Source organism: Fundulus heteroclitus, unplaced genomic scaffold, assembly GCF_011125445.2.
Source record: "Fundulus heteroclitus isolate FHET01 unplaced genomic scaffold, MU-UCD_Fhet_4.1 scaffold_63, whole genome shotgun sequence".
Lineage (NCBI taxonomy): Eukaryota > Metazoa > Chordata > Actinopteri > Cyprinodontiformes > Fundulidae > Fundulus > Fundulus heteroclitus.
The window spans coordinates 1,557,061-1,582,800 of record NW_023397066.1 but is presented as its reverse complement, the minus strand read 5'-3'; the positions used below and the strand labels follow the sequence as shown (position 1 = coordinate 1,582,800).

Genomic DNA, 25,740 nt, shown 5'->3' with positions numbered 1-25,740 from the left:
CAGGGGTGTTATGTGAGCATGCCACAATGACAACCAATAGATAAGGTGATACCCCCAGAACTTGAGAGACAGAGGGGGGTGAGAGCAGGAAGAAAACTCTGACCAATTCATGCGCAAACTGGAGTTTTTACAGGCCTGCATCTCCCACAGAGATATTATTTCTTTTGAATGCCTAATTTACTTAACCTGACGCCGCCAGATAGATTTGCTTCGCATATCCATCTGGAAACCTTCCGTTGAAGTAATTTTGGGAAGGGGCGAAAATACTGGTTAGCTGATTGGCCTATGTTGGTGATAGATGGGCCAAATAAACCAATCAGATCAACGAAGCATATGACGTACTCGTCAACATGCTTCGTCGTCGCTCTGTTACGAGCGACGACGAAAACACAACCACAAGCCAAGCTACTCTTGCTGCTGCAGGTAAAGGCTCGTTAGCTCAGCAAAGAAATACTCTGTAATTCTGATAAAACTTGCTCGATAGCCACGCTAACGCTAGTTTCATCGGCTGAAGCCGCCATGTTCTTTAGACTGAACTGTCGCGCTTCTCGTTGCGTCACACCTCAACCCGCCTCAAAGCTAACGCTGATTGGACGTTCGTTTGGTGAACGGCTCCAAATTTTCTTTAACGGAGAGTAGCCAGACTGATCTGCGAGTGAAACCTTGAAAGCTCGCGAGATCAGGATGGTCTCACGAGGCTATAATTTACTAACTACTACCTAAATGTATGAATTTGTCACAACAAATGCAGCAAGCTGCTGGTGAATGGTACACTTCCAGATTTATTTCATGTATTAGTTGACAAATTTATATACAACATCAAGGACTTATTTATTTAATGAGTTACATAAATATTTGTTTGTCCTTTTGGTCTGGATTACCTAGGAATCTTTTTCATTATCAGAACTTACTGAACAAAAATTCTTTGTTTTGTCCATTCAAACAATATCCAGCTTTTGGAATGCAAACCAAAGATATTTTGTAAAAAGGAACAGTTTAAAACTAAAACAGTTGGCAATAAGTTTGCCAACTATCATTTTGTTATGATTTTAACAATAAATCTTGTGTGATTTTTCTTACTCCTACAGTAACGTACGATTAGGAATTATAACAATAAACAAGTTTGCTAAAAAAAACCTTAGAACATGAAACATCTTAACAGATAACTGCTTAAATCCATCCATCCATGTTCTAACACGCTTATCCCTTGTGGGGTCACAAGGGGTGCCTATCTCCCGCTGTCAACTGGCAAGAGGCGGGGTACACCCTGGAGGGGCGGGTAATTAAGCTCAGGTGAAAGAGACTATTGCATCATATTTACCAAGTGATAAAGATACATTCAGTTCAGTTAAAATCATTTCATTGAAAGTACCAATTCAAAACAAGCATGTACAGAAAACTTTACAAACAACACTTTACAAGACAAAAAGCTTTAATCATATGGAATCAGATTTGGTCCACATGCAATGCGGTACCGCGCACGTGACGTCACCGTCTCAAGAGCAACGCCCCTTTTGCCGCTTAGGTAGGGCATACAGGAGATAACGCATACAGGAGAGAACGCACGGATAACGGATATGACCGACTTTACAGCCATTAAACTTTCCCAAGACGATGTCCCAGGCACACGGATTACTGGTCGCACTGTCGAAGAACACACCAACCTTCAGCTCAAACGATGGCTTGAGTGTCGAGGGTTTAAAAAGACTGGAAAACTGGCCGAGTTGATGAACGGTAAGCTTTGTTTTTTTTCCCTGCGCGGCGATCATGGCAGTCGGCCGTTTTTTTTTTTGTTGTTGTTTGCAATCACCGTCCAGGAATGGGTATATGTTTAATGTTTGTCTCATTTGAAATGTTTTTGAGTAAGCTATCCTGGTAGCAGGCTATCATGTTAGCGCCTGCTACCATGATAGCCTATATGCTGTCATGGTAGCAGGCGCTACTTTATTAACATGTCGGCTACCAAAATACTCTTACCTTGACTTGATGTCGCTGGAATTGGGTCAGGATGTTCTTCGGTTGGGCCCTTTCCTCCGACAAAATGCTTGCTACATATGTACTTGAATTTGGTAACTTTTTCCGGGTTGAACTGTTGTGTAGGCCGACCGCCCCGGTGTTCCAAGCGCACACATTTCTCCTTGGCAGTCTTGAAGAAAACATCCTTCATATGCGACCGATCAGCGTAACTCGAGTCGCTGTTGCACGTTCCATAGCAACAATGTTTAAAAACCATGGTCTTAGATTTGGAAAAAGCAGTCGTTTACCGAGTAAAACCTAGGCTAACGCATGTCTCTTTTAAAGCAAAGCAGCGGCCGGTTTCAGGAGTTTGCCCCACTGCGTACCACGTGATGTGACGTCATCGTGACGTTGTGTTTCTAAAAATAGCTCGCGCGCGGTACCGCATTAAAATCCATCCATCCATTTTCTCACACGCCTATCCCTTGCAGGGTGCTGGTGTCTATCTCCTATCTCCAGCACTTAATGGGCGAGAGGCCGGGTACACCGTGGCCAAGTCAACAGTCTGTCTCAGGGCAACACAGAGACCAACAGGACAAACAACCTTTCACACACACACACACTCACACCTAAGGAGAATTTAGAGGCCAGTTAACCCAACAGTGATTTTTTTGGACTGTGGGAGGAAGCCGGAGTACCCGGAGAGAACCCACGCATGCACAGGGAGAACATGCAAGAAAGACCCAGGGCAAGGATAGGACTCGAACCCAGGACCTTCTTGCTGCATGGCAACTGTGCAGCCAACTGCTAAAATATAAACAATAAATTGTTCAGGCTTTGCACCTGTAATCATTTCTTAGGTGTAAAAAACTGAATGTAAAACATTATTCAGGGCTTAAAAAAAAGCTGACTACATCTACAAGGCAGCATCCATGTTTATAGAAAATACTGGACTTTAATCCAGAAGGTGGCAGCAGAGGGTCTGTGGTGGAAGACTACGAGGAGAAATTAGTAATACTTATACCCGCAAATGTGTGAAAGTCAAAAAATTACTACTTTTCATGTGTGTGTTTTTTTTTCATGTGCTTATTCAAAGCGCTACGTCCAATGAAACATTTTCCACATGTCTGACAGGAAAAAGGCTTCTCTCCCGTGTGGGTTCTCATGTGACATTTTAAACCATCAATATGAGAGAAACATTTTCCACATGCCAGACAAGGAAAGGGTCTTTCACCTGTGTGAATTTTCCGGTGAACAGTTAAATGACTCTTTCGATAGAAACTTTTTCCACATGTCGGACAGGAAAAAGGTCTCTCACCTGTGTGGGTTCTCATGTGAGATTTTAAACCATCAATACGAAAGAAACATTTTCCACATGTCTGGCAAGGAAAAGGCCTCTCACCTGTGTGGGTTCTCATGTGATTAGTTAAATAACACAGCCGAGTGTAACTTTTTCCACATGTCTGACAGGAAAAAGGTCTCTCATCTGTGTGGATTCTCATGTGAAATTTAAAACTATCAATACGAGAGAAACATTTTCCACATGTCTGACAGGAAAAGGGCCTCTCACCTGTGTGGATTCTCTTGTGTACATTTAAATTACTTACAGAGTAAAAGCATTTTCCACATGACTGACAAGTAAAGGGTCTCTCCCCAGTGTGGCTTCTGTAATGCTTTTTTAAGCCATTCTTTGTTTTCCAGGATTTTCCACAAACATCACATTTTAAACATCCATTCTTTGTGTCAGTACGAGACTGAGTCTCTGACCAATTGAAGCTGTTTCCTTCTTGATCTTTGAGCAGCTTTCCTTTCATATCTCTCCTGTAGTTGAGATCAGTTCTTGGTTCTTCTTCACATTCCTGAAGAGTAAATGATTCCATCAGAGCAATGGACTGCTCTCCATCCTGACTGCTGCAGACATCCTCCTGCTCCTGTCTAGTTGGTAAAGGTTCTGGATCCTGACTTTCATGTTCAAGCCTTAAACAATCAGGTTCCTCCTTTTCTTCCTCAATCAGTGGGGGTTCTGGGTTCTCTTGCTCTTCAATCAATGGTTCTGGTTCCTTTTGTTCCTCTTTAATCCACAAAGAGCCACACTCCTCATTTTCCTCTTTAATCAGTGGAAGTTCTGGTTCCTCCTTTTCCTCTTTAATCAGTGGAGGTTGTAGTTCCCCCTGTTCTTCAGTCAGAGAAGGATCTGGATCCATCAGTTCCTCTTCAGACCACTGAGGTTCTTCTTCCTCCTGGTCACAACTGGACCTTCTCCTCTGATTGCAGAGCTGTTGGATGGCAGAGGCTTCCTCCTCCATGGAGACATGTGGCTTCTGGAGGTCTGTGGGGACAAAGGAAGAGATCATTAATATAATTCAATTGATGACTGTCTGAACAGCCTGGTTGTTCCTGGAGATCATGGACTGTAGGTGTCACACTGTTTATCTGGAATTAGTTTCCATCCATCCATTTTCTGACCCACTTAATCCCTCATGGGGTCGCAGGGGTTGCTGGTGCCTATCTCCGCCGTTCACTGGGCGAGAGGCGGGGTGCACCCTGGACAGGTTGCCAGTCTGTCGCAGGGCAACACAGAGAGAGACAGGACAAACAAACACACACACACACACACACACACACACACACGCTCACACCTAAGGACAGTTTTAGAGAAGCCAATTAGCCTAACAGTCATGTTTTTGGACTGTGGGAGGAATCCTGAGTACCCGGAGAGAAGGAGAACATGCAAACTCCATGCAACAGGCCCAGGGTTGGATTTGAACCCAGAACTTTCTTGCTCCAAGGCACAGTGCTACCCACTGTTCCACTGTGCAGCCCCTAGAATTAGTTTGTTTTGTTAAATTTAAACGCAGATGAAGTTTGCAAAGTAAAGTGTCTTCCACACTGATTGGCAGCCCAGGTAAATATAATCAAAAGCTTCAGTTTTATTCCAACAGCAAAACACTAAAAATAAAATGAACCATTAAACTTTATTAGCAGACATGTTTGTAACAGCCAAAGCAGAAAAATGTGAACAACCTTGATCCGCCTAAAAGGCAGAGCTGAAGGTATTGACAGAAGCGTGTAATATAGCCAAAGGAAAAGTAGCAAACATATTCACAGACTCGGCTTATGCCCATGGAGTAGGTTTTCTGTTTGCTGCTGTTTGGAAACAAAGAAGTTTCAAAAGGGCAGATGGCAGTGCAGTGCTACATCAGGAACAGTTGAAGGAGCTGATTGCGGCAATGACGCTTCCATCCAAGCTGGCAATGGTCAAATGCCAGGCGTATTGCAAAGTTAATAACTTGATCACCATGGGGAACAACGCTGTGGATGAGGCAGCAAAGTTAGCATCTAAGTGCCAGATGGCTATCTTGGCACCAGTGGTCACCTTGGAACCGATGGTGACACCAGAAAACATAATTTTGATGCAGCTGGAAGCTAGTGCTAGTGAGCACGCTCTCTGGGCGCAGAGATGTGTGACAATGACTGAAAACAGTTTGTGGAGATCACACAATGGACAACTGCTTGCACCAGTGGCATTGCTGACAGTGTTGATCTCAGAAGCCTATGGATTGGATCACTGTAACAAAGAAAAAGTGATGGAGAAAATGAAAAGAAAAGGTTATTGGTCACTGTACATGCAAACAATGGTGGATGAAGTTTTACTCCAATGTGAAATATGTGCAGAGAACAATGTTTGTAAAGGCATAAAATCACCCATTGGACACATTCCTGTCCCTGCGGGACCCTTTAAACATCTTGTGATAGACTATGTTGACATGATAAAGCCAGTACAGGGGAAAAGGTACATGTTAGTGGTCATCGACCGGTTAAGCCGATGGGTTGAAGCCGTTCCATCAAAGACGCTGGGAGCAGACACAGTGATTAAATTTGTGACAAGAGACATGATTCCGAGATTTGGTATTCCATCTAAAATCAGTTCCGATAATGACTTGGTGGAGTCTCCCATCCTCAAAGTCAGGGGTCGATGCTTTGCCGCTTGCGGTAATGAGCTATCGCATGAAATTGCACCAAAGCAAACATCTAACCCAGCATGAAATGCTAACAGGCAGATCAATCTCAGTGCCTGAATGGAGGCAGCCATTCAAAGGCCCGGTACTTGAACAGCTGCAAACAGAATTGAAAGCATATATGGATCAACTCATTGATGTCCATAGAGCTATCTATCTGCAGGAAAAAGGCAGAAGTTCCTGTCCAGAGTCGGTGGTGGAGAGACCAGTGGAACTAGGAGACTTGGTGTATGTCAAGGTGTTCCGACGAAAATGGAACAGGTCGAGATGGGATGGACTCTTTGAGGTCAAACGAGCGACTGCAACGGCCATTCAATTAGAAGGGAGTGATACGTGGTATCATTTCCCTCATTGCACTAAAGTTCAAACCAGAGACACTGTGAAACCAGATATTGGAAAAGAGTGTGAACAGACAGCTTGCGGCAATGAGACTGGTATTGAAACTTTTCAACTGTCGATGTTTGCAGAACTAGTGGACCTAACAAAGATGAGGACAGAGATGAACTTTCACAACCTGCAGCCGGCACCACAGAACCAGACAACCACGAGTAATGTGAGTCGAGAAAATAGACGTCCAGCAGTGAACTTTGGGACTAGTGTTGATAAAAGGGTATCTACCTTCACAGAAAAGGATAAGTACAACACATTAATGGGTTTGGACAAGTAAACACCAGTGTTTTTGCCATCAAAAATTGTGAGGAGGAAGTGCCAAACAGGAATATACAATATATGGGATAAACCAGAGCTCTCTCATTTTACACATGAAAGATAATGGCTTTGATATAGAAGCTAAAATAGAATCCTAAAGGGATTCTGAGGATAATTATAAGTATGACTTAACAATGAAGCATCCAGGAAACGCCAATGTAGCATCAAGAAAAGGTTATTTAGAAGGGGTAGGAAATGGGGAACTAAGCGCCACTGTTGAAATGTTTAATGACGGAATTAGGATACACGTCCAGCCAGAAAAGACATTAACGGTTACGTTAGCGTCTAAAAATTTTAAACAGTATGAAACAAATTTTGCCAAATATGGATAAAATTACAAAAGGTAAATGCAGGTAAAGAGGAAACTAGAGGTTGTTCACAATTTGGAAAATGCAAAACCTACTGTGACTCAAACTAACAAAATTGTAACGGAACCCCCGACAATGCTTTTAATTAAAACAAAGCCTCAGACAGTAGTGTCAAAAACTGGAAAAGCGCAGAAAGCCTGAGTTCCTTTAAATCAAGATTAAAAACAAATTTGTTTAGGATTGCCTTCAACTGTTCTAGTTAAACTGTTTTACTGAAACATCATTGGCCTAAAATTCATAAATGCAAGTTTTCTGCCAGAAAGCCTCTATTTAAGCTCTTTATCTGAATTGCTACATTGTGCTGACTAATGTCAGCTGCACCCACGAAGGAGCAGCATGTACTGACTGATTATGATTAGAAGACAATTGAAAGGAAGCCCAGATTGTCTCTTATCTCAAACGCAATATCTTGTAACGATTTAACCGCTTCATGGTGAATCTAGATAAAAAAAAAAAACTGTGGGGGGGGGGGGGGGGGGGGGGGAGTACCTTCGGAGTTTAGCAGAGACACAACATGGGCATTTAGTCCCTTAAGGTCCAGTGTGTAACAAACCCAGCAGTGGGCTGTCTCTGTGCACAACCAGCCCTGTCCTTGCCATCTGGTCAACAATGTCTACTATCTTTGCTGTCCTAAAACACTGCTGCACAAACTCTGGATTTACCTTCGGTCCATCAGTAATGTTTACATCCGAGGGAAAAAAGCTGAGAACACAAACGTTGTTGTAGTCCTTCTCTTGATAAGTCGTAAATGAAAATGAGGGCCGGTCACTTGCTCTTTGCTGCACCCACAAAGGAGCATTGATCTGCGTTCAGACCCACATTCCAGGCTGGATTTAACACACATCCATCATTCAGTAACTTATTTAGTCACTGCTCTGTTTTTAAACACCTCTCCTCCTGCAGATTCCTTCTTAGCAAAAAGGCATAAAGTGACTTGATCTCTGTTTCCCATCTTACTTCATTCAAATGTCCATGAAAGGCGATGTCTGCCATACAGATCACCCGTATGAGGATGAGAACTGAGGTGATGATTGGCCGGAATTAATTCTATAGCTGTATTGTAAGTTTTTGAGAGTTGGAGAGTTCCAACTCTCAAAAAGCAAGACTCTGCTGTCCACCTACACCTTAAGGACAAAGGACACTCTTTTGAGGACCAAAATGTCCACATTTTGGACAAAGAAGAAAAATGGTTTGAAAGGGGTGTGAAGGAAGCCACCTACGTTAAGAGAGAAAAAACAACCTTGACAAACTTAATACTCTATACTTGTATATATGATATTGTTTTTGATTATGCACATCTGCCAGCTTTTTATTCTGAAAATTCTATAATATTACAGCAGCAAATTATCAAAGTTTTTCAAAAGCCTGTTTAAAAGTTCCAAATGGGGCTGCAGATCATACAGCAACAATTGTCCTGTCATTGTTTTAAAGGGCAGAATTTGCATTTGCTGACCCTTATCCTTTAACTACACATGGATATACAGGAATAAAGTCATACAAGTGCCAAACCCTCATAGATAGCAGGGGGTGCGTTTTTTGGCAAATGGCTGCCGAAAAATGCACCCCCTATGTTTTTAATCTAAAAATTGTCCCAGACTCATGAAATTCATACTGGTAGCTTAGAACACATTTGTAAACATGTAGGAAATGTTAAATCAGCTACAAGTGTATATTTCAGTAAAATAGCAGGGGGTGCGTTTTTTGGCAAATGTACATGTAAATGTATAACACTGGCACCGCAGTGGTGGCCAATAGGCCGGAGCGAGGGCTTCATATGCGGCCTATCAGCGTACAAATTAACAGTTACTAACATGGTTTAAAACAAATAAATACTTTCTCAAGTGCCATGTTGTCTAATATTATTATTATTTTATCTTTTAATTTTGGTTGATTCAATAGTTGTCACACAAGTTGTATTATGTAAATGTCTTTGCACTTTGAAAGCAGCTGAAATTGTATTTTATGTTTTATTTATTGTTGTTCTGAAGGAACAGTATTTTATACATTTACTTGATTTTATAAGCATTTGTTCATGGGACCTAAATGTTCTGAAAATATTGTAATATAATTTAGGACTGCAATGACATGTTTGTCTTTTCGCATTACACACATTTAGTCGATGTTCTTAAACTCAACCGTCATTTTGATTTGTATTTCCATTGTACGTTTGGTCTTAAATTTCATTTAGAAGTGGTATTAAAAGGTCTTAAAAAGTATTAAATTTAACTTGTTTATACTTGTAGACACCCTGATTACTATTGTTTTCTTTCCCTCTTTCTCCTCTCAATTATTCGTGTCCTTACTCAGAAGAAACTCAGATAGGAAAAACATTTATAGATTTTATTTAGTTCTTAATTTTATATGCTGCTGTCGTCCTAGGGAGACATTTACAATTTATTCCAGCAAGTATTGAGTTAATACAGCAACACGCGTCAGTCAGATAAACACAAAACAAATAAATCAGAACCAGCGGTACTACGCACACTACTTGGCCGCATGGGGGGGTCTGGGGTCGAGCCCCTGCTCTGGTTCCCTGTTCACCCACCGTCGCTTGCCTGCCTCTGCCACCACAGCGAGCGGTCCCAGAGGAGGCACGACATACAGTGTGTACAGTCCGGTCGCGCCGCACAGATCGTGAGCGGTGAACTTTTTAAACCCCGCGGTTCCGTTGTTAGCACACTGCCAGTCTATTATGGTAGGCAACCTATAGAACGACTTTTTGTCCCTCCCAGCACGATTCCCGCAACCAACAATGCAACAGGTTTACACCATATTGAACAATCGCTCCGCCGGCCATGCGAGTAATAAGCTAACTGTGCCAGTGCAGTGGTGGGCTGTCACGCTAGCGTGCCCACCAAGATGGAGGCGCGCACCCCCGATCACGTGGCTGTGACGTCAGATGCAAGGGGTCTATTGAGAAACGGCCATCGACAACGCAGCGCATAGGCTACCGGAAAAAAATATTTGACCTAGCACAACAAATTGCCCGCATTTTCATGGTAACGTGACACACAAATATTTAAGACCCATGCAAAATTAATTTAAGACAATTTAATACCTTTCAAGGCCTTATTTTGAGGAAAATTGATTTACGACTTTTTAAGACTTTTTAAGGACCCGCGGCCACCCTGGTAATAGTGTATGAAAAAGCAGACATTTACTTTATAGAAATGTTTAATCTTTGGAACAGAATGAATGTGTAATATATATAACAAACTATTAACAGTTACTAACATGTTTTAAAACAAAGAAATAACTCCTATTAAGAAACACAATACAAATAGACAATGCCTATAAACTTACAGTTAAAAATAGTTGGAATGGAAATTAATTTACTGATTATTTAATGTATTTTCACAGGTGGTGAAAAAAATGAAATGAAGCAGCATGTGAACATGACTCCAACTGATCTACGTTAGGTCAGGTGTAGTCATGTTCACTTAAACGTGCAGCCAGCTGGAGCAGCTCCCTGACTTCAGCCGCCGGATGGTCATCCTCCTCTGGATCAACCTCCTCGTCCTCCTCTGGATCAACCTCCTCATCCTCCACGTCCAGCTGGTCCCCTGCCTCTATACTAATATTGTGAAGGATGCAGCAGGCGGCGATTACTTTTGGGGCAAACATCAGGCGGACCTCCAACGCCCTGAAGAAGATGGAAGGCCACCGTGTCTTCAGACCACCAAAGACACGCTCAATGATGTTTATCAGCCTTGGCGTGGTGCCTGTTGTAGCGTGCCTCCACTTGACCTGTACCAAATATAAAATTAACTTGTAATTTAGGTAATATTCTGATAACCTTCTATCCAATTAAAATAATCTATGTATCAATTGTGTGTCTTTGCTGGCTCTATTTAAAGGACAAGAAGGTAAGAGATCTTACTGGCAAGCTGTTTCCCTATAGGATGCACCACAGGCCAGCCAGCAGAGGGTCAGCAGCACCTCTATCTCCTGTGGACCTTCTGGATGGGCAGCAGCTGAAGGAGGAGGACGATGGTGGCCCTGTTTAGCCTGAAGGCTGGTTTCAGGTCCCCTTCATTAAAAAAATATTTGGAGGATTGGCACAGAAGCGTTTATCCTCACATATTTTGTTTCTGTTTCTTCCTGTAAATAAAAAATGCCAAATGTTACCATCATTGTTTGTCACTTTTTCACAGCATATAACTATACCTGCTTAACATGCAGATTATTATAGTTCTCAAGAAAGAAAAGGTGGGCAGACATAAAAATATGTTTTTTTTTTCCTTTCTTAATGATCAATGCTGTGAAGGTCAGGAGGGGTAACACAGTAGCTTAACCGTACTGTTAATGTTAAAATTGGGTCTTCATTTTAATTATTTATGGAAAAATAGTCTCAATTTCAAACCTGATCACGTTTTTAATACCATCCTCAATGTTTTTTTAAAGATAAAAGTAGGAAATAGGCTGTCAATCTTAAAATGCCTACCAGTTGGCAATAGATGGGTGAGCAAAGCCTGCCTTCTGAGCCTCCTCTGCTGCATCAATCTTCTCCTTGCTCGGATTTTCCTCCTCAACTGCATCACCTCCTCTTCAGCCTGCTGGTAAAGCTGACCAACGACCAGAGCAACAGCAATATTGCTCATATCGCTCATTTTGCTTCTACAAAGTGCTGATTTTTAAAGAAGATACAAACGCCTCTGCAACTACAACAATTACAACTCCCCACAAAGAAATTCCCGCTGTTGCTGGTTTTATACCCACAGTTCTGTAACTGTTTTAGATATTTTTTAGACTTTTTAGAAATTAATAAATAAAAAACGTTTTTAATAAGATATGATGGTGTAGTGTATAAATAGTTTTGAACGTTAAAGAAATGCTCAAGAGCTCCGGGTGTGATGACGTCACGAGTATACTTCTGTTCCAATAGGGCTTAGTCGTCATGACGTATTACTTTGCGTGGCCGCCATATTGAATGCCCCGTCGCCGCTACTCAGACTACTGCCTATGACTACCGCGTACTGTACTCCCTCTCTCAGCCGCGTTTTAATTTGATTAATTTCACCTTAACTTGATTTCAACCATGGTAAACCGTTGCTGTGTTGTGGGCTGTAACAGCGCAACACATGATCGCCATGGGAAAAACATAGAAAATGGGTTAACTTTCCACCGCTTTCCTACCTGGAGGCGCAACCACGGAGACCAAGTGTCAGAGATAACAAAGAGTCGTCAGCTCGCTTGGATCGCGGCTGTAAGACGACCGATCATAACTTTCCACAGTATCCCGATGTCAATGAGAGTGTGTTCCCTCCATTTTTATTCTGGTAAGTTAAAGATGCACGGTTTTATTTTATAGCCTACATTGTTTCTTTCCTTCAGCCGCAACACCACATACATGCACATAAATACTAAAACGGCAGCGGGAAAAGGCTCAAATACATGAGAAACCCGGAGGATTTAGGGAGGGTTGGCAGTTAACGTTATTAACTAAACCTTTGAAACACATAGCAGCTAGTTAAAAGTACATTACATGCGTGAGTGGTTGTTAGCGCTAACGGTTAGCATGTGCTAACCCGGCTGAGCACAGCTTACCTTTGAACGAGTTACAGAGATAACAAAGAGTCGTCGGCTCGCTTGGATCGCGGCTGTAAGTCGACCGAACATAACTTTCCACAGTATCCCGATGTCAATGAGAGTGTGTTCTAAACCTTTGAAACACATAGCAGCAAGTTAAAAGTACATTACATGCGTGAGTCGTTGTTAGCACTGACGGTTAGCAGGTGCCAGAGCCCGTCTGAGCACAGCTTACCTTTGTACGAATTACTGTGTTCCCACTGTTTGCTGGCTTTATGATCTGCAGCTCCTGAACCCATCCATTCGTAAACTGCACATGAGACTCCAAGGACTTGTAGCTTTGGAACTGTTCTGAAGTATAGGCGCTCACACCACAAACAAGGTAGCCGAAGACGTCCGATATGGAAAACGGTGGCAACAAGTCGTTGTCGGCGCTCCATAATAATGCTGATTTTGTCAACATACCGGTCCCTGGCTTCTCTATTTAATGTGTCCCGGTAAATTTCAGATCCTTTTCGGGATTTTTACATATTTTTTCTATCTATTCTTTCTCAACTCTACTTCTACGTCTCTTCGTTCAACAACGTTATGTCAGAGGTATTTTAACATTGCGTTGCCATCAACATGGCCGCCACGTCCCACAATGCAACGCGAATCCCAAGCCCTATTCTGAAAAGTGCTTGAAAAATTACAAAATAAAAATATTTTTTGTACAAGCATGTATTTTATTAGTGTCATTTATTGCAAAATTGCATATTAAAATGCCCAAACAGGCTATTACACTTTCAGAAATAAAAGGATAAAATATGCAATTAATTTTAATTAAATCTCAAATTAACTATCGACATTATGCGATTAAAATTTTTAATCGTTTGACAGTCCTAATATATATATATATATATATATATATATATATATATATATATATATATATATATATATATATATATATATATACACACACACCGTATATATAAGGGAGATAGATGTATAATTTGTGTGTTTATATGTAACTGCAAAATGTATAATTGCGTGCGTATATCTCATCCAGTTTGACTTCAGTTTAAATTGTTTTGGTTCTGAATGAATATGTGTAATCTCACTGAAAGGTCACGCGCGTTGTGAACATATCATTAAAATGAGATCTGAGCTGCAGCCTTCTATACATTCAGCAGCTGTCTGATCTGTGGTCTGACCCAAGATGGTCGGCAGCGTCTACGATTTCAGGTGTGAACGGAGCCTGAGAGACTGAAGTGTGGTTGGAAAGCTGCAGCTCAGATTAGAAACTGATCAAACTAATTTATCAGACACTTTTTGTAGCTTCATACCGATTCTGGGGAGTTTTATCTGGGGTCTCCAGTAGCTTTCCAGCAGTCTGGCGTCTTCCTCGTAGCGGACGATGGTTTTCTCAACCTCTGAGAAGATTTCTTCAGCAGCAGCAGTTAGTCGCTCTCTGATAAACTCTCTCAGATGCTGAACTGAAGACATTGTTGCTGAAACTACGCAGAGATTCACCTGAGAAACGAAAACACAACCGTCTTCCAGCTGAGTCCACGCGAAGTGCAGCAGAGCCGAGTACTTCCGGTGTCAGTTAGTAGATGCACTACCGGGGTCAGCTTGTGGCTCCTGCAGTTTTTTTTTTTTTTTTTCAAAGAACTTTATTTAAATGAAATTAGTATACATCAAAACAACATAATGAAGTATACAATACAACACAATACAACAACACAGCCAGGGTTGATTAGATAAGAACATGCAAAGACGTACATATTGAGATTGTCCTTTGAGCCTTTTCATTTGTAGAATCTGTTATTGATTTGATATATAAATCCATATCTTTAATGAAAAAAGAGAAACACGGTGTTTTATTAGCAAATTTACATTTATGAATATGAAATTTAGCAAAGAGTATTAGCAAGTTTATTATAAAGAAATGATTAGCATCCTTTCTATGAAATCTATAGAAACAAAATAAAACATTTTTCCAGCATAAGTAAAAGTTCTTCAAAATATGGTCTTCAATAAACTTGCTAAATTCTGACCAAAACCTTTGTATAAAAGGGCAGAGCCAAAAGAGATGTGTCACCGTTTCTGGATGACCTTCACAGAAACTGCAATTAGTGTTTTTGTCGCTTTTAAATTTTGTCATATAGTGTTTAGCAGGGTAAATTTTATGGAGAATTTTAAATGACACTTCCTTCACCTTGTTTACAATTAAATATTTATGGGGAATCATCCAAACTGTTTTCCAGTGAATATCTGGGATGTAACGGCTCCAGTAAAATGTTATGGCTGGGCGAGAAACAATAATTTCTTGGAACAATCTGCGCATTCTCTCATTGCTTTTCCTAAACTCCAGTGAAAAACAGATTTTACCCACAGATGATTCGGCTAGAACAGGGATACCAGGTGGAACAGACAGAGTATAATTAGTGTTTTTAAACAGCATTAAGGTGCCCAAAGGTATAGCATTAATCACCATAGAGAATTCCTGGATACTAACTGGAAAATTATATATTGAGCAGAACTCATTGTAAATTATTAATTCTCCCACTTTATTAATCAGCTGAGCCACCAGTAAGACTCCATTTTGAACCCAAGTTTCAAGATACAGTGACCTATTTTTAAACAAAATATCTCTGTTGTTCCAGATGAGGTATTTGTGAGGTGAGAAGTTATGCTTATAAATGAGCGTCCACGCTAAGAGTACCTGCTTATGGAAAGATGAGAGTTTTACAGGAAGTTTCTCAACATTGTAATTACAATGTAATATGAAGTTGAATCCACCAAAGCGCGAGAAAATGTGATGCGGTATGAGGTTCCAGATAGAGGCTGGATTCTTAAGGAAGTGTTTAGCCCATTTAATTTTAAATGTGTTATTTAGGGTAGAGAAATCCAGAAAGTTAAGTCCACCTGAGGCTCCTGCAGTTGCACACTGCTGTCACAGGGCGTCACGAGTTTTTTTTTATTAAGCAATTAACATCGACGTGAAAAAAGACTCGGACAAGATGGCAAAAATATACATGAACAGATGAAAAATAATTACAATTGAAAAGTACAAAGTATTACAATTAGCAGGGGATTTAATTTATTAATTTTCATTCATTTTCAGAGGACTCCAAACCTTCATCTCATTCCAGAAGCGATGTGTAGCAGGACATTGATAAAACAGATGTTCAAGAGTTTCACTGTTATCATTACAAAAGAAACATTGATCCACCTCAAATCTAAATCTTTTTTTTTTTTTTTATCTGCCACAGGATACATTTTATTTGTGACTTTAAAGTGTGTTTATTTGACTTTAGGTAGAAAAGGTCATTTAAAAAAAAATGAGAATTCTTCATCATCTGTATCTGAACTAAAAGGAATATCTCCCTTCCAAATAGATCTATCATAATCATGAAATTTCATTGCTTTCAAAAAACTGCCAATTAATTTATTATTATTTTTTTTATCAAACAGATTGCATTGTGTAATCAACAGAGTGGGCAGTATTGGTGGGGAGTTATTAACCTAAAATGTTTGATGAAGTTAATTAAAGGCATTTGAATCGATTTACACAGTTTGTTATAGTCTCTTAGACAACAAATTAAATCCTATTTTTTAATAAAATCGGAATAATTTAAAATACAGCTGTTATCCATTAAATCTCTAACAAAAATAATGTCTTTGTTGAATCATTCATTTTTGAAGACAGGTTTACGATTAAGTGTTATTACGCTGTATTATTATGGGGAGAAACGCTGTGGGTGAATATCATTTTCCAATAATGCTAAATCTGCTTGTGGAAGTTGGGCAGCTTAATTGGAATCCTGTTTAGCTCAAAACCACAGTTTAGAATAAAGTTTAAAACTCCTTGCTCTAAAGGTTTAACAAATGTAAACCAGAGTGTAATCTAAACGTTTTGTGCTATTTTATTCACAACAAATGAATTTAACACGTCTGCTCTGTTAAGTCAATTTGTAACAAATATTAATCCACTTTGACCAACTTCAGCAGCTTAATTCTCGTTAAGATGACCGCCAACAGCTCCATATAACATCATAGACAGAGCTGTCTTAAAGAAATTTTCTTCAGGTAAAATTGGATAAAAATCCAGCTTTTGTTTAGGGGACTTCTTACATAAACATCTGTTTTATTAAGTGTTTTTAATGTATTTGAATCATAAAATAGAGATGTATTTCCATATTGTTTTAGACTTTGACTATTCAATGAGAATATTAATTAGCAAACACTGAATTATAGTCTCATCTGACAATAGATTTAAAATAAATGTATTAGAATTGAGGGTTTCCCCGAACATATTATAAGCCTAGCGGGCCACCAGGCTTTACAGTGGAAGCTGCCGTCGACATTTTAAAAATCTTCCCTTGAAACGGCAAAGAGGAGAGCAAGTATGTGCAACGTAGATTATCAGAATGAGATAATCCTGTCACACTGACAGCTTTGCTAGGGCCCGGGACAAAACAGTCTTTTTGGGCCCCCCCCTCTACACCTGCCGCCACCACACACACACACACACACACACACACACACACACACACACACACACACACACACACACACACACACACACACACACACCAAAAAAAGTAAACTTAACTGTATACGTCATGCCCTGGAAATCTCTGCATTTTATATTGGATATTTTCAACCCATCTATTGAATTTAGTGCACTAGTTGATCTTTTCTTCATAAGAGAACAGCAAGCACTGCAGCCAAAATATGGCCTTTTTTGACCTGCTGTATATCAGCCAGCCCCTAACAATTTTTTCCCTTTCATTGCAGGAGGTAGAATATGTTAGATACTTTGGGAATTCTTTATCCTCTGAATTTTCTGGCAGTTCATTTGCCATCTCTAAGAACGGCTTCCTTTTTTCCACTAAACGCACAACATTCATTCGATCAGAGTCATTTTTGTTGGCCATAATGCGGGATCATTGAAATTGACGGTGTGAGCCATCTCTGAGCTACTATGCTCCTGGACTACCCCCCCCCCCCCAGCTCTCCGCCTCAGCTGGCTCTCCTGCTTCGCTCTGCCTTTTATACTGTACCTAGACCTCTGCCTTCTCTCTGCTTTCTGCTCTTTTCGCTCAAAGCTCAAGTATTTCTGTAAAAGAAAAGGTATTTTCCCCCTTACACTAGCCAGCAGATGCTATACTTTAAAATCCCTTTGATAAACGCATCGCTTCTTACCAGGCTCTGGGTGGGCATCATTGCTCTGCAACTTCGTTCCTGGACCTGTTCCTGACTCATCCTCAGTTTTAAAAAAATATTTACTCACAAAATCCCTCAAGCCTTTGGTGTTATCTTCCACATAGACAGATAGATAGTATGCTATTGTATGCATCCATTGTTTCCTATTTGCTTTGACCACAGCTCAAATGTTTATGTTGCATCTTTGACTTATTTACATTGTGTTATATTCATTTTGGGTTAATTTTATTTTAACTTTTGTTAGCCACCAACTGACATGATTGGGTTTTCATTTCTGTTGTGACAGTCATGCTGTGATGATTTTATTTATTGAAAAAAATTAGATTGTAATGTTATCTATTAGATTCAAAAGAGGGGTTTCCTGGCTCAGTTTGGCCGAGAGCAAGATTTCCCTGAGTCTTTAATGTTTTTTTAAATACTTTTTGGAAAAGTGATTCTTTTATCTCATTGCAGAAGGTTCAACATACCTTTAATGTCTCCTAGTGACATTAAAGGCAATTTGCGGGTTGCCGGTTTGATCCCCCGCTCTGACCGTCTCAGTTGTTGTGTCCTCGGGCAAGACACTTTCCTCAAATTGCCTGCTGCCAGTGGTCAGAGGGCCCCTGTGGTGCCGATGTATGGCAGCCTCGTGTCTGTCAGTCTGCCCCAGGGCAGCTGTGGCTACTAACATAGCTCACCACCGTCAGGGTGTGAATGAGTGAATGCCTGACTGTAGTGTAAAGCACTTTGGGGTCATCAGACTAGTTAGAAATGCTACACAAGTACAAGCCATTTAGCATTTAAGAGGAGCCAGCTGCCAGCACTTCCTCACCAGTGTTTCTTTACAGTGGTAACTCTAGCCTCTGTAACTCCAGTTACTTTTATCTAAGTTTAGACTCTGATAGGTTTGTGTTCCCCAGATTCTAGCCTGCGCACTCCTGATCCTGTTCTGGCTCAGTTTCCCAGCGCCTGAACCCACCTGCAAATCTTCCAGAAGACTCCCTGGTTCTCAAGTCCCTCCTGGCAGCCTCTGGGTTTTTGACCTCAGTCCTACTGCAATCACTCTCCACCGTGCTTCCCTTCCCAAGATCCAGATCCATTTGAAGACTCACTTGCCTCCTGAAACAGACCCCGCTCATTCCTCCCTGGTGGATCTCCACCTCCACACCTGTAAGCCTTTAATCTTTTCTGCAATATTCCTCTTCATCCAGTTCATTGATCTCTAGAGGCTCTGCTGCCCCTGGTTCGAGTTTCCATTTCTAGATTCCTGACATCTTGCATCATTTGTCTTGATAAACCTTTAAAACTGTGTTAAACTTCTGAGTGTGTTCTGCATGTAAGCAAAACCATGACAGTTTTGCTTACTGCATGTTTTACCACATTTTCAGTTTTTGCTAAAAGGATGACTTTGTTTTGGATTTTCGTCTTTTGTTCACTGCATATAGTTGCACATATTTTTATTTGAAATTTCTTAATAAAAAAGCTAAAAAAACAAAATTAGTGTTTAAGAAAAACTGTTGAAAAACTCTTTCTGAATAAAGAATCTTGTTTTTCACATTATTGTCTAAATTACACAAGCACTTTAACTGTCTGTTTAAGCCCGTGCCATTTCATTAAAGTGACAGAAAAACATACACAGCCAGCCATATTGTACTTAGAAAAATACACACAGAACATGTTAAAAACATGTTGATATACACATTTGATAAGGTACATTAATGGGTAATACGTATTGATGACAATCCCCAAGAGCCATAAAGGAAAAAAAATAGAGACAAGCTTTTGGGAATATTTTATATTTCTTTTATTGTGTAAATTATTTTTTGGGTTTGTCATCATATATTTACTGAAATATATATGTGAGGTGGTTAGTGTTGTAGCTTTATCGTTTGTTTGTGTCCTTCACTATCCTTTTCAATTCTAGGAGACCTGCAGAAGACAGGAAACATCTTGTGTTGATAACAATACAAGGAATTCCTGTAACTGTGATGCTCCCAGTTATCTGTGATACTTGTGACCCATTCTCCTAGTAGTGAATGGATTGTATTGAGGGCCTGGAAGAGATGTGATTAAATCATCCTGTGTTATCTTGGATGTCACTGTTCCCCTATATATATATATATATATATATATATATATATATATATATATATATAAATAAACATGTCTATAAACATCACACACAGAGCTGTTATTGTGGGAGATGCTCTGAAGTTTCTGGAGGGAAGTAAAGAGACGGGTTGCTTCACTTTCAGGGCTGTGGTATTTAACTTGTCATTTCCTAGTAACTATTTTATGGTTTACTAGGTTAAATTTTTAAAAATGAGGAAAACAAAATCTATTTATTTTTTTGCAAAGAGAAAGAGATGTAAATTGTAATTTTTATGTAGAGAAAAGAAAAATAAGACTAAATGCACACAACAAAGTGGTTGGAGCGAGCGCTGCTGGTGAAGTGAAGCTAAACAGGCAGAACTGCTGGTCGTCTATCAAACACCAGTCTTTTTTGTCCACAGCAGGGGCTGATGGGAACTCTGAGGAGCTGCTAGAAACCACGTGGCCCTCGTCTGATCTCACAGCTCGTCCTTGTTTGGCCTCAGCTGCATCAGAGCGCCACTTCTCCCCAGGTTCACCAGAGGAAACACCACTGCACAAAATGCTTTTCCTCCCAGCTGCTGCTCTCTGCTGTCTGTGTTCAGGTGAGTGTTTGCAGCCAATCAGGAGCCAGCAAAGCCCACCTGGAGCCAACACTGTCACACTAACCTTCACCTGTCTGTCTGTGTCTCTACAGCGCTGACTGCCATGGCAGCACAGCTGGTTCAGAAAGAGTTGACATTAACTAGGAACAAAGGTGTAACAGTCTCCATCGGGTGCACTGGTCTTCATATATGTAGCACCAAGGTTGTCTACTGGTATCAGAAAAAGGAGAATGAGCCATTAGTGGCACTTCTTAAATTTGATCCAAAACTGACAGGCTCCTTCTCAAAGTTTAGTCACTTTCAAAAAAATTCATTTTCAGCTCTGGAAAAAGACGGCAATGAGTTGATTATCAGCAACGTGGAAGACGCTCATTCAGCCACCTACTACTGCGTCTGTGAAAAGTTTGCCTCCCACAGCGAGAAATCAGACCTGAAACCTGAACAACAACCGACAGATCAGTGCAGATGTCAACCTAAGGCAGTGAGAGCTCAGAAAACCACAGAAGGATCTCAAGTTTCCTCAAAGAGAACAATTTAGTTATTCAGCCTTTATTAGACTCTGATGGTTTCTTTAAAGTTTAACCCAAACCTTTTTGTGCTGTTTTAAAAAGGCTCCTACTTCTGTGTCTGCTGGCAAAGTGTCCCACAGTGAGAAATGATCCCTGCAGCCTGAACAAAAACCTGCAGATAAACAGATGTCAGACAGTATTAGTGAAGAGAGCATTAAACCACAGCCCAGATTCACACATTTCACTTCCAGCCATAGAATAAATGCAGTATTGTAATTTTACAAGATATCCACGATTGTTTAATTATTATTTGAAGGATTATTAATTTTTAAAGCATTGAACATACAATTATAATCAATAAATCAGATAATGCATTCCGATGAGATTCATTCATCAGGTCAAAAGCACCTTTTGAAAATAATATTTCAGCAGGCACTTAACATTCTTTTCATTAAGCCATTCTGTATTAAAAATGCCCAACATACTTAAGAGAAGTTCTCTTCGCAGAGGTCCGCGTTTACTCAAGACGGACTCTGCACATCATTTGCCTATCCTCCTAGATCCTTATGGTCTACATTACTGTTCCTGAAGAAGACCATATTAATGACTGTTTCTTCCTATTATAACAAAACTGATCCTACTGAGGTCACTTCATCTGAAAACATGACTGAGTTGAGGATGATTAATTTTGATCGGGATGGATTGTCATGTTCTATGTGTGCTTATGTTATGTTTGCACCTACCTTTACCCAGTTAGCTGCCCACTAACTACCTGGCAGAACTGAATGGCCTCAGACATGCTTTTAGTAGAAAAAGGAGGTGTTTCTGCACTGTTTGGTGACACCTGCTGTATAGTCATTCTAAATAACGCCTCTCCACTTGGATCTGTGACAAAGGCATTAGAAGGCCTGTGCTCCCTAACCCCAGTCGGTCGAGGAACTGGCAGAAAATGCCGGGGATGACACTTCACTGTTTGGATGGTTTGACTCTGTTTATGGTAAATGGGAAGCTTTAGCAGCTGGTGGGCTGGTGCAGAGACAACAGCCTGATCCTGAACGTGGAGAAGACGAAGGAGATCATCGTCGACTTCAGGAAAAACCGGCCTCACCATGCTCCACTGCTCATCAACAGCTCAGCTGTGGAGGTGGTCAGCAGCACCAAGTTCCTGGGGGTGCACATCACGGACAACCTCAGCTGGTCTGTGAACACCACATCACTGGTGAAGAGGGCACAGAAGCGACTGTACTTTCTGCGGAGGATGAGGAGAGCCCGCCTGCCCCCGCCCATCCTCACGACCTTCTACAGAAGCACCATAGAGAGTATTCTGACCAGCTGTCTCTCTGTGTGGTGTGGAGGCTGCAGTGCCTCCGACTGGAAGAACGTGAGGAGAGTGGTGAGGACAGCAGAAGGGATCATCGGGGCTCCTCTTCCCTCCATTAAAGACATTTCATCGCAGCGCTGTGTGTCTAGAGCCCGTAACATCATCAGGGACCCCTCACACCCCCACCATAGACTATTCTCCCTGCTGCCCTCTGGAAAGAGGTTCCGCAGCATCCGCTGCAGGTCCACTAGGTTCTGCAAAAGCTTTTTCCCTGCTGCCATCAGACTGTTGAACTGCTGAAGTATAAAAACGGACTGTGCACCACACTCGACTCGCTGATCTGCACATTTGCACATTTGTATCATATCCAGCAAAATTGCTGCTGCACCTTACCCAGAAACGTACAGCAAAACTGTTTACAATGCAACTGTCTACTTAAATCACTGCTGCACCTTACTGCATATTTGCTTACATTTGTTTTACATTGTTTACATTTCAACTGCCTACTGTTTCACTGCTGCACTTTATCCGGAAGTCAATTGAATCATATCCTGTAAGTGACTGCAATTTATCACTGCACTTTATCCTGTACTGTAATTCACTGTCAGGTATCCTGTAGAGTTACTGCAATCTTTCTGAGCTGTGTGAAAAACGAAATTTCGTTCTGTATGCACTCTGTGTATACAAAATGACAATAAAGAAAGTCTAAGTCTAAGTTTAGTAGCTTTAGTTTTATTTGCTATATACATATATATACACATATATACACACACACACACACTATATATATATATATATATATATATATATAGTATATGTATATATATATATAGATATATATCTATATAGATAGATATATATAGATCTCTCTCTCTAGATATATATAGAGATATCTGTTATGTAGTCTCTATCTATTCCCTATCTCTCTCTCTCTATCTCTCTGTCTGTCTCTCTATCTCTCTCTCTCTCTCTGTCTCTGTCTGTCTCTCTCTCTCTCTCTCTCTCTCTCTCTCTCTCTCTCTCTCTCTATCTCTCTTCTCTCTCTCTCTCTATATCTATCTATGTATCTATATCTATATCTATATATCTCTCTATGTCTCTCTATCTATGTCTATCTCTATATATATATATCTCTCTCTCTCTCTCTGCTATCTATCTCTATATCTATATATATCTATATAAACATGTCTATAAACATCACACACAGAGCTGTTATTGTGGGAGATGCTCTGAAGTTTCTGGAGGGAAGTAAAGAGACGGGTTGCTTCACTTTCAGGGCTGTGGTATTTAACTTGTCATTTCCTAGTAACTATTTTATGGTTTACTGGGTTAAATTGTTAAAAATGAGGAAAACAAAATCTATTTATTTTTATGCAAAGAGAAAGAGGTGTAATTTGTAATTTCTATGTAGGGAAAAAAATAAGACTAAATGCACACAACAAAGTGGTTGGAGCGAGTGCTGCTGGTGAAGTGAAGCTAAACAGGCAGAACTGCTGGTCGTCTATCAAACACCAGTCTTTTTTGTCCACAGCAAAGGCTGATGGGAGCTCTGAGGAGCTGCTAGAAACCACGTGGCCCTCGTCTGATCTCACAGCTCGTCCTTGTTTGGCCTCAGCTGCATCAGAGCGCCACTTCTCCCCAGGTTCACCAGAGGAAACACCACTGCACAAAATGCTTTTCCTCCCAGCTGCTGCTCTCTGCTGTCTGTGTTCAGGTGAGTGTTTGCAGCCAATCAGGAGCCAGCAAAGCCCACCTGGAGCCAACACTGTCACACTAACCTTCACCTGTCTGTCTGTGTCTCTACAGCGCTGACTGCCATGGCAACACATCTGGTTCAGAGAGATTGGACATTAACTAGGAGGAGAGATGAAAAAGTCTCCATCGGGTGCACTGGTCTTAGTATGTGTAACACCAGCGCTGTCTACTGGTACCAGAAAAAGGAGAAAAAGCCATTTGCAGTGATTCTTAAATTTGATCGAAGTGGTGAAAAAAAGACCCTAAAGTTTTACCACCCTCAAAAAGATTCGTTTTCAGCTCTGAGAAAAGACGGTGTAGAGCTGGTAATTGATGATGTTACTGAAGCTCATTCAGCCACCTACTACTGCGTCTGTGAAAAGTTTGCCTCCCACAGCGAGAAATCAGACCTGAAACCTGAACAAAAACCGACAGATCAGAGCAGATGTCATCCTAAGGCAGTGAGAGCTCAGAAAACCACAGAAGGATCTCAAATTACCTCTAAGAGACAAATTTAGTTAATCAGCCTTTATTAGACTTAGACAACTTTGTCATTTTGTATGCACAGAGTGCATACAAAATGACATACAGCTTATAAATTGCAGTAAAAATTAAATTACAATATAAGGTGCAGCAGTGATTTAAAAGTAAACAATTTAAAAGTAGACAACGCAGGAAAAGTCACAGTGTACAGGGAAGTATTTTTAAAACCATTTGTATGTGCAGAATTGATTGTGCAAGGGCATTTGTGCAGGAATGCATTTAAAAACTAAGAGTTCGGCAGCATTTGTAATGCTAGATGGAGATGCAACGATGCAAGATGTGCAAATATGCAAATGTTGTGCAGAGTTTATGGGTTATAGTTCTGCAGTTAAACAGCAGTTCAACAGTCTGATGGCAGGAGGGAAAAAGCTTTTGCAAAACGTGGAGGACCTGCAGCGGATGCTGCGGAACCTCTTCCCAGAGGGCAGCAGGGAGAACAGTCCATGGTGGGGGTGTGAGGGGTCTCTGATGAAGTTACGGGATCGGGCCACACAGCGCTGTGATGAGATGTCCTTGATGGAGGGAAGAGAAGCCCGGATGATCCCTTCTACTGTCCTCACCACTCTCCTCACGTTCTTCCAGTCGGAGGCACTGCAGCCCCCACACCACACAGAGAGACAGCTGGTCAGAATGCTTTCTATGGTGCTTCTGTAGAAGGTCGTGAGGATGGGCGGGGGCAGGTGGGCTCTCCTCATCCTCCTCAGGAAGTACAAGTGCTTCTGTGCCCTCTTCACCAGTGACGTTGTGTTCACAGACCAGCCGAGGTTGTCTGTGATGTGCACCCCCAGGAACTTGGTGCTTGGTGCGTTCCGCCGGTAGGCAAACTGGAACGGGCCGGTAATCGTTGAAGCAGGTGACTTGAAGTTTCTTCGGAACTGGAATGATGGAGGCAGACTTAAAACATGCTGGCACTGTGGCTTGGTCCAGGGAGGTGTTAGAATGTCTGTGAGGACACCAGCCAGCTGACCTGCACACTCTTTGAGCACCTGCCCAGGTATGTTGTCGGGACCTGGGGCCTTCCGCGGGTTGACTCTCCTCAAAGTCTTCCACACGTCGGCAGTGTCAAGGCGGATGACTGGTGATCGCCCGTATGCCTTTCCACATGCTCCTGGTGTCTCTGGCATCATGGAAAAGCCCCTGGATTTTCTTAGTGTGGTTCCG

At 41.1% G+C, this 25,740-nt stretch overlaps 1 protein-coding gene across 1 annotated transcript; it reads right to left on the bottom strand.

Moving 5' to 3' along the window:
- Positions 1-2,404: 2,404 nt before the first annotated feature.
- Positions 2,405-14,150, bottom strand: LOC118561427 (gastrula zinc finger protein XlCGF26.1-like). Its single transcript, XM_036133505.1, has 2 exons — positions 13,909-14,150; positions 2,405-4,285 (listed from the first exon to the last, which is right to left on the bottom strand). Exons 1-2 carry the CDS (start codon positions 14,066-14,068, stop codon positions 3,009-3,011), a joined length of 1,437 nt encoding a protein of 478 aa, XP_035989398.1. The 5' UTR covers positions 14,069-14,150; the 3' UTR covers positions 2,405-3,008.
- Positions 14,151-25,740: the final 11,590 nt, after the last annotated feature.

Excerpts from the sequence above, each read along its gene's own strand:
- LOC118561427 (XM_036133505.1), bottom strand. The coding sequence starts at position 14,068 with ATGTCTTCAGTTCAGCATCTGAGAGAGTTTATCAGAGAGCGACTAACT. Across the intron at positions 4,286-13,908 it reads GATAAAACTCCCCAGAATCG|ACCTCCAGAAGCCACATGTC; the intron begins GTATGAAGCTAC and ends TTGTCCCCACAG.